We start from the raw sequence: 9,610 nt of genomic DNA, 5'->3' as shown, positions 1-9,610 counted from the left end.
CCCGCTGATTCAAATGGGACCACGAAGCGGTGGTGGCAGCAGGAGCTCAGCTCCCAGGGCAGGGCAGTAAGAACAGGCTGCAGTCCCCGCTGCCACTGCTCACCATGGCTGCGACCTGCCTTGGCTGCTGGGTGAGCACAAGCCTCCAATCCGGCAGCAACAGCCCAGTTTTTCTCCCTTCTCTCTCCCAGAAGAGGGGGAAGACAAAATTTGTCAAGCCAGTGGCCCAGAAGACAATGAAGGGGTCAAAGGACAACACATTTTCCAAAAGTCTGAGAAACGCTCTGAAGGCTGAAGTAGGATTTTATGGTATCCCAGTTACAGCAGCCAGGGCTCTCCCTGGGTTCAGAGACCCCCCGACGACATGAGGCAGTCCTTTGAAGAACAGGAAACAGGGCACTCCTTTCTCCTGTGTCCAGAGAAAATGAGTCCCATTAAAATACTTAAATAACGAGAAATAAATTATTCCCCTTTTTCTTAATCAAAATAAAAAGGAATCCTGTAAAATCAAATAAATTAAAAATCCCAGAAGAAACCGTCACAAGAAGAGGGGGATCCGGACTCTGCGAGCAGTTTTGTTCTGCATGATACAAAGCAAACAGAAAATATGATGCAAGAACCACTGATGGAGCCTGGAATAAAGCAGCAAGACATCCCAGCTATCCACACTGAAATGGTGCAGACTCCTCTGCGTTTGCAAAGGAAGGCTATGCCACCTTCCCATACAAAACCAGCCCAGGACTGACACGAAAAAAACATGAGCCCAAAGAGAAAGGCCGTACAAGACAGCAGCAAAGAGCAGGTCCCTTGCGCAGAGGGATGGGGCACGGGAGCAAGAGCGGCTGCGGGGAGCGAGAGAGAACAGAGCAGAGTCTCAGAGAAGGATGCTCTTGCACATCAGTAACTCTTACACCAGCAAAAAACCCTTCCTGGCTCAAGCAACTGTACCCTTTTTCAACTGAGCTCAAGCAAACCTCACTTCTCTTCTTCCCCAGTAAAAGTGTGAAGCTTAAGAAAAGCACCCTTATTAAGACAAATTAATTAATTCTTATAATTCAAGTAAATTGCAGCAACTGCTTGCAGCTGTATCCAGAGGAAGGGGGGATTATGCTTTGTAGGTGTCAGGATCTGCCCCAGCACCTCTGGCAGCTCCTCTGCAGAGATGGTTATTGCCTTTATACAGGTTTTTTGCTGGAAGTCCTTTCCTGCAATGCCTCTGATGCCTGGCCTAACTGGACCCATATTAAAATATACTCAATGGAAGAAGACCAAGCTTAAGCATCATCATGTATTGCTAAACCCTGGATTACTGTATTATACCTGGGAAGGGCCACACCAGAGAGCGTTACTAAAAACGTGCAAAGGCAGGTTATCCCCAGGCATGAGACCAGCACAGGCAAGGAGCTGGCATGTCAGCTCTGTCCCTCCTCACCCCGTCCGGAGAGCAGTTCCCAAACGAGCACTGCATCCTCGGCTCATTATCAGGCGTCATTCCAAAGAAAGGTTACCTATTCAGGCTTGTAAATCAGCACTCAAAGAGCCAGCACCTCTGCAGAAAAAAAAAAAAAAGATAAAAAATAGGGGGACTGTGAGATATTTGGTTGAGGAGAGGGGCCAACGCACTAAGATCTGGCTGCTGGTGTGAAAAGAGGACACAGCCCACCCCAGCCCCTGAGATTTCCAGTTGCTGCAGTGTCCAGGGAAATGGCGGCATAACAGAGAGGGGAACGGGCAGGGGGAAGGGTAGAGTGGATTTCTGTATCTTCACCAACATCTCAGTGTCCAGGACAGGTTAACCTGAGCTTGCGTGCTTCAGAGAGCCTGTCCCTCTAGGGCCCCCGTCAGCTTCTCTTCATCCATTTGCTTCTGCTGCTGGTGGATCCGGGCATAGGAAATGGCATCTCCCCTGCAGAGAGACAGGACGGCGTGGGGACGTGAGCTCCGGGTGCCCACCATGGTGGGTAAGCACCTGGCACAGAGATCTCTCAACCGGGGCCAGGGCCTCTCCGTGCCGCGGGATGCCAGGAGTGAAATGAGACTTGCTGGCGCTCGCCCACCCCACCAAAGCCGCTCACCACCCCCAGAGCTGAGCCCACCCATCCAACGGCTGTGGAAAGAGGACTGGGACCCACAGGGCAACCTAGACTGAGCTCCCAAGGAAAAGCTCAGAGCTTCAGCAAACCCTAGGACCTTCCCTCCCAGGGATTTGAGATGATGGCAGGGAGATGTGCTCCGGCAGCATTTACACCTGAAAGCGTGGCTAGTACAAGAGGAAAGCATAGCCTCCGGGGGGCAGATGGGGGCGAGGGCTTCCTTCCCCTTCCCTCCCCCTCTGCACAAGCAGACAGATCTCTCTTACTTTTTGCCAAGCGCCGACAGGCCATAAAGGACTCCGGTGGCAAACGCAACGGCATTTCCAAAGAGCGTGGTCAGCGTCAGGCTGAGCATGACCGGGAATACAGCCATCCTGGAAGACAGAGGCAGCCCTCAAAGCCGGGCTCCGCTCAGCGCGCGATGCGGGGATGCTCATCCACTGCAGTGTGCCCGTGAGCATCCCAACGCGGTCCCTGGGGAGGCTTCAGTGCCACAACACACCCACACGCCCAACATCCCACCACCCAGCCCCGGGCGCATCCTCACCCGCAGTAGAAAGCAGCTTTCTGCCAGGGCCGCAGCTTGTCCGCCCTCGCAGAGACGGCGTTCGCAAACTCGATAAACTGGCAGCAGAAAGGGGCTTCACACAGGAACAGGACGAAGGCGTTGAGCCTCCAGATAGAGCAAACCAGAGTTAATCCTGCCTGCGTGGCCCGGAGCAAGGGTCAGCAATGCTCCCATGGCCAACGGCAGGCAAAAGGGAACGGCAGGGCTGGACCCCACTGCGCTCCTTCCCTCCTTCTTGATAATTCCCAAACCCTGGTGCCCCAGACTTATTTGGATAAGGGTATCCCAGTATTTACCTAAAACGGGGTAGGGAAGGGGATAGGGAAAGAAGAAAGAATATAAATAAAGGCAGCATCTCAACCCGCCCAATGAAGCAAGATCTGGCAATTCAGAGCCTGCAGTGCCTGACGGACGTTTCCCTCACGTCCACCGCCCAAGCGGGGCAGCTCTGCCCCTCGCCCAGTGGTGCCCAACTAACCAAACCTCCCTCCCAGCAGAAAAAAGAAAGGAAACTCTGCTCACATCATCCACACGCCGGCCGCGATGTTCAGGGGGTTGATGGTGACACAGTTCCAGAGACCAGCGAAGGCACAGGCTGGAAGGCAAAGAGGCTTTCAGTGACCATGAAGACCAGCCCAGCGTGCCCACAGTGGCAGTGGGGCCAGAGCCCAGCAAGCAGGGCTGGCTTCTCCTCCCGGCTCTGTCCTGCGACAGGACCTTGCAGCCCCACCGGCTCGATTTTGGTCTCCTGTATTTTGGGCTGTTCTGTAGATCAGGGGCTGCCCAGGAGAGCCCTTGCCTTGGCCGGCACCTCCAGGCACTGCAGATCAGCCTGTACCGAGAAGCACAGGAGGGCGGGTGGAAGGGGCTGATGGCCCGATGAGGAGCCCAGGAGTGTTCCAGGCTCCTCCGGCCGGGTACCCTTTTGCTCTGAATATTTGGTGTCTCGGCGTGACACTTGCACAACTGTTTTACTTGAGTACAACAGAGCATCTGCTTTTACATGGAGTTACGTATGTGGCACTCTGTGGCACCCGGGGTTTTATTTGCTAAGGAAGAACCGCTTTCCCCCAGGATGAACAAAGAGGTCCCAGCAGGCCTGAGCAGCACAGGGAAAGTTCAGCAAAAACGTTACCTGCAGCACCAAGGCACATGGGCAAACAATAAATAAAGCAGAGGTGAACCTGGTCTCAGCCACACAGTGCTGGTTCTGCACTGGAGGTGGGCAGAAAAGAGCCAAGGTTGGGTCTCCACCAACACAAATGGAAGCGGATGCCAGTTAAAGCAGAGCCCAAAATAGCCCCAGCGCTCCCGATTGGCATGCAAGGAGAGGCACCAGGCAGCAGCGATACAAGCCGAGGTGGCATCTGCCTCCTCCCTGCCTCATTAAACTTGCAGAGCGCTCCCGGCACTTGATACGGCCCCTCTCCTCCGCCGACACCGACAGGCTGCCGCTGCCCACCCGGGAGCCCGAGCGCAGGCAGGGAGGGCAGCGAGACACAGACTGAGTCCACAGTAAACGCCACCCCCCTCCAAAACTCCAGCTGAGGCTATGCAGCCCTTAGAGGCTGTTTTGGGGATGATTAGCGGCACAACGAAGAGCAGCACAGTCTGTCTCTGGGAGCGAGACCAGCCCGGGTTTGGGTATTATTTCAGACGTCTGTTCGTGTGTCCCTGAGCAGAGCTGCTGTGAGCAGTCCTGACCTTCAAACGCCTGGCAGACCTTGGCGAGGTTCCTTTCAAACAGTCGCCGATGAATCCTCAAAGTTCCCTTAGAAATAGTTATCTTTATTTACTGGACTGGGAAACAGAGCTGCAGGCCTATGACAAGACCGATCGAAGGTCACCCCACAAGCAAGTGACCTCTTGGTTTCAGGAAACAACCAAACAAGGTGGTTTTTAAAGGCTTCCTGGGACTATTCTACAGGACCCACAATCTTTCAGAGAATCCTGCAAGAACAAGATCAGCCAACAGAGAAGAAATGCCAGAGGACACGTTAATATCCATGCTCCCAGGGCGCTTCTCATCCTCCCATGGCAAAGGGACCAGCGCCAGCGTCCCCACACTGCAGGGGGAAGCTGAGGCGCTGGGGTGGGATGATCTGCTCATGGTCACACATGCAATCAGCTGAAGAGCTGGAAAAGCAACGGCAAGCAGGATTGCTGGGAGCAGTGGGCAGCTCGGAGAGCTGAGCACAACACGGAGGATTCCAATTCCTCTCTGCGACCAGCAAAGCCTCAGAAGCTGATAGGAGAGGAGCTCGGGGAAGCACCGCAGGCTCGTGACACTTGCTCTCACCCAGGAAAGCACACTCCTGAAAATAACGTTAAGTGACTTTCAGGCACTTTGTAATTAGCAGAACAGCAAAAATCATCCACCTCTCGGCTGTCCCCAAACCGCAGCCAGGGCTGGGGCAGAACCCTGCCTTGTTTAGCAGGTGGAGCGGAGCAGCCCAAGAGGTTCACAGAGCTACAAAACTGATCTCAACCACAGAGCAAACCTGGGGAAGCAGAATATTATTTTTTCAAGCAGTTTTTGGCCTTATTCTTTTTTTTTAATCCAGACAACCAGGGGTTGTTTTGTCAGGGCTCTGTCCTCAAGCACCCCAAAACCACCCTTGAGCACTAAGCGTCCCTGTGGGAGTTTCAGCTAAGCAACCGCCCTGGTTGCCAATGGACTAATGACCCAGCAAGTCTGAGCTGAGCAAGCCTCTACGTCAGCACAAGCACCAACCAGCAGGACAGGAGTCAAAGGTTTGTAATTGCAGGAACACTGCACTCAGTGGCGGTTGCCAACAGCCGCAGAGATAACGATTCAGTGACCTTCGGTCTCCTTTGCAGAGCAGCGCATCCCACAGCAGTCTGGTACATCCTTGTCCCACTGGGATGGGATCGGCTCCTGCCTCAGTAGCCAAAAGGGGACAGAGACGTTTTGCACAACAGAGGCCTTGCAATAGGTTTAAAATGCAGATAACGCTCAATGGCACGTAAGCTATGGAAGACAGACAGTTCTGCCATTTGTTTAACTGCTGTCCCATCCCGAATCCCTGGGGAAGCACAAATAACTGGGAGCTAAAATGGGGGGGGAGGAACACCATGACCCACAAAGGCTCTATTCACGTCAAGCAGCTGGTCACTGTCCTCAACACAAGCCTATTTTTGCTCCTAGAGTATTTTACAAAAGCCACAGACTCTCCTCATCCTTTTACAAACAGGAACACAAGGGAGAGAAGGGACTTGGCCAAGATCACCAAGCCAGCCTGTGCAAGAGCCAGAAACAGATCCAGAACCTTGTTGTTCTTGTTCCTGCTCTGGCCTCTGGACCTTTCTGGCTTAAGCAAGTAGTGGGCTGCAAGGTGTGGTAGACATTGTCTGCCAGTCTCACCTCCACTAACGGAGTTTCTCCTCCTTTCTACCAGGAATTTTTCCTTCTGTAAGAAATAATCCATCTCTGTAGCAGAACCACAGTCTGGTTGCTCAAAATCCTTGTAAATTATTTCTGTTCTTTCATAGCAAGCTCTGAAAATAGCAGCAAACTCCAGCCTTGGTGTTTTATTAGTCACCCCTTTTCCAAACTGCCCACCTTTAACAAGGTGATGCTGAACAAAGAGCATTTTGGAGAGGGCCATTACTAGCACGGGGCATTGGAGGGTTGCCTCTTTCCCCATCTCCCTGCTCCTAAGAGGACTTTGTCTCTCATGCTGCCTCGTCCTCTGCCTGACAAACCTCACGAAGGGAGACTGTGCTCCAGAGGAAGCTGTCTGACTGCCCAAATCATTGGCAATCCTGTTTAGAGCCTGGCTCTGCTTCCAAAAGCTTCTTCTCCCAGACTCACCCAAATACGTAAAACTCTCAGCTTTCCTTTAAAAACAAGTCGTGAGTTCTCAGAGCTGTGAACAAAAGGTTGGGAAAATAATCCAAGTATAATTCAGCTGCTTTGAAAAATGAAGACAGAGAAAAAAATACATCTTCAATGACTTGCACTGCTTTTAAGCCTCTCACGAGCTGCTCTAGCATGAGGTGGGCAACACCACCAAGGCGACCCAACAGCCACCCTCTCCAGCTCTTCACCCTCCATCCGCATCCCCCTGAGCTGTGCACGGGCCAAAGCCACATAAAAAGCAGCGAGGCTCCGGCTACAGCCCCAGCCCGTGGGAAAGACGCCGCTACACTAAACCCCCACCTGGGACCTGCACTGAAGACACGTCCCAGCTGGTCTCTTGGCCGTCTGCCGGGACCAGAAGCGCGGGGGCCTCAGGCAGAGCATGGCGAGGCCAGCATGTTTTGCCCCGTAAGAGCAGTCCTACCAAATCTTTTCACACCTCCAGAATTTCAGCACCCGAGACATGAAACGGAGCGAGCAGCGTATGTTTTACCAGCCCAGCCAAAAAGGGCTGTAAGGAGCCTGCCTGACGATACCACGGGCTACCAGGTCGGCCGCAAAAACACCGTGGGCTTGTGCAGTCAAGTCCTGAGGCAAGAGGCAGGCATGGGAAGGGGGCAGAGGGAGAGGGGGATCGGACGAAACGCTACAGCCAAGGGAATAAATCAGGGCTGACTGCACTGGCTGAGAAACACTCTTGTTTTACTAGAGGACGTGGACCTGAAGCAGAAGAAATTCTCCATCCTGTGCTCTGCAGGAGATCAGACTAAGCGGTCATAACAGTCCCTCCTGCTTTTAAGACCTATTAATCTCCCCACAGAATGTAGCGAAACAGCACTACAGGACAGGCTGATTTCTGGCAAAATTGCAAAGCTCTTTCCCTGGGAAAATTTTTTTCAGCAGCAGGTAATTCAGAGCGCAGCCAACTCACTTTGCTGTACACCGGCTCCCTTCTCTGCATCCAAGACTAAACCCCTTAAAAACACACAACACAAACCAAGTCCATTATTAGCCTTCCAAAAACCACAGGCAGGCCCTCTGCGATCAACAACGGGAGTAACGGGAAACGCGCTCCCACGTTCAGGATGGGGAAGGAAAAGAAGTTGCAGGAACATACAAACACCTGACAGTCAAATAGGATGAATCAAATCCTGCAGCCCCTGTTCAAGCCTTGAACCTGACCCTGCTGAGCACCCCGAGCCTGGTGCTCACGGTAAAATCGTCTGGCGTATCTGCCCGCAGCCCTCCCGCAGGACCAGGGGCTCGGCCATTTCCACCATTCCCAGCCAGTGGCGTATCCAAGACGGAACTGGAGGATTTGCAGATCCCCCCGTGACGTCCCTTCTCCCAGGTGCCAAAGTTCAGCAGGTTCGCGGAGCGCAAAGCGCATCCCTCGTGTGCCAGCTAAACCCACCCCACTTCAGGCACGTCCACGCCTCTTCCTCCTGCCCAGAACGCAGCAAGCCAACGTCCAGACACAAACCCGTGACCCCACATGTTTGGTGGTGCACCCCCCTACGCAAGCGTCACCCCAGCAAGGGGCAGGCGGGACGCCTGACGCGCGCTTCCGCATGCACAAGCGGCGCCGGGGGGAGCTTTGGCTGCAGGGGAAGGGGATACTTACACAAGCCCCCGATGACCCCGGCAATCCGGCAGAGCCACCTGTACCACCAGGTCATGCCATCATCGGCGAAGGAAGCCGCTGGGTCAGGGGCTGCTGCTTGGAACTGCTCATCCTGAGAGCTCATGGCACCCCCGCTCCCGGGGGGTCAGGGGGCAGCACCCCGCTCCCCGCCTGAGCCCCAGCACCGCAGGATGCCCCCCCCCCGCCCCTCCAGGTGAGACGCCCCCCCCGTGCCCCCCTCCAGCCAACCCAGGAGACAGCCCCTAAACCCGGCCCTGCCGCTGCTGGGCCGCTCCTCGCAACCCCGCGCAGGGCCTGGCCCCCGCGGGCCCCCCGGGGCTGACAATGGAGGGTCTCTGCCTGCAGCAGCGATGCCAGCGGCCGTGGGAGCTGCCTCCAAGTCCGCCTGCGTATTGCATTGTGGGTCCCCTCCTCCAGCAGGCAGGGCTTTGATGTCACTCTCGTTAAAAGGCTGGTGGGCAGAGCCCATCGTGTACATATTCATAGGCAGCGCGCAGGCATGCATGCCACGCCGGGGTCTGGGGTGCACAGGAGCTTGGGGTCCCGCTTCCCCTGCCTCACGAGCAGGTGCTGTTGTCCAGCTGGCCGGTGTGTGCTCAGAGGAAAGGGAAACATGAAATTTTTGCATTAACGAGAATTTAAGAGCGTTAACAAAATTCTGCCCTCGAGGTAAGAAGGAAACGCTCCCCTTAATCTGAATGGAATCAGGTTTTTCTCCCTAGGAAATAAATCAAAACTAGGACTTTGCAAGTCAGAGATGCCCCAGTTTGCAACCTGTTGGAATCCAAACAAATGGCACAGGGAAGCAGCCTTAATTCTCTCACACTCTAAAGAAAACAGCTGCATTTTTTGCAAATTAACATGGAGCGTACAGTCAGTAACCAGAGCCCATCTCTGCAGACCTGGGACTCTGCGCAGTTGATCTGGAACAATAAACAGCAGTGAGACTTAGGATCCAGAGCGGGGTGGGAAGACAGATCCCATCTGCTAAAAGGTTACAAAAAAGGATTAAGAAAAAGATGTCTTTTCATTAACATCTCCTGTTAGACAGGAAATGAAGGCCCAGTGCCTGCATCACCCACGCACTGCAGTGGGATAGCTGATATATCCAGCTCCTCATGGATCTCGCTTCAGGAATCTACTTTCTAGCTCTTCCAGGAATGGAACGTAAATCTGGAGGCTGGCAGGCAAAAAACTGCAGGCTTAACCAGCAAAAACCAACTATTAAGACGACAGAAGAAAGTAAGATTTTGCGGTTGTAAAACGATGTCAATGTCAGAGAATTCTACTGAAAGAAAGCGGAAGCAGGGTTAAAATTGCCCAGGCACAATCATTTATTGCATCCAGCAAGAAAAGCAAGGGCAGATGTGTCCAGCCAGGCTCCAGGTGCAGAAAAGACCCTTTAAGCAGTATATTGTGAT

General features: G+C 53.7%; 1 protein-coding gene across 1 annotated transcript; it reads right to left on the bottom strand.

Annotated features, from left to right (window-relative positions):
• Positions 1-1,199: 1,199 nt before the first annotated feature.
• CACFD1 (calcium channel flower domain containing 1) lies at positions 1,200-8,398 on the bottom strand. Its single transcript, XM_082009169.1, has 5 exons — positions 8,169-8,398; positions 3,184-3,256; positions 2,641-2,766; positions 2,360-2,467; positions 1,200-1,906 (listed from the first exon to the last, which is right to left on the bottom strand). The coding sequence occupies exons 1-5, from the start codon at positions 8,290-8,292 to the stop codon at positions 1,813-1,815; spliced, it is 525 nt and encodes a 174-aa protein (XP_081865295.1). The 5' UTR covers positions 8,293-8,398; the 3' UTR covers positions 1,200-1,812.
• Positions 8,399-9,610: the final 1,212 nt, after the last annotated feature.

Source organism: Phaethon aethereus, assembly GCF_964289735.1.
Source record: "Phaethon aethereus genome assembly, chromosome: 20".
Classification (NCBI taxonomy): domain Eukaryota; kingdom Metazoa; phylum Chordata; class Aves; order Phaethontiformes; family Phaethontidae; genus Phaethon; species Phaethon aethereus.
The sequence above is the reverse complement of the archived record's forward strand: the minus strand, read 5'-3'. Positions and strand labels throughout refer to the sequence as shown.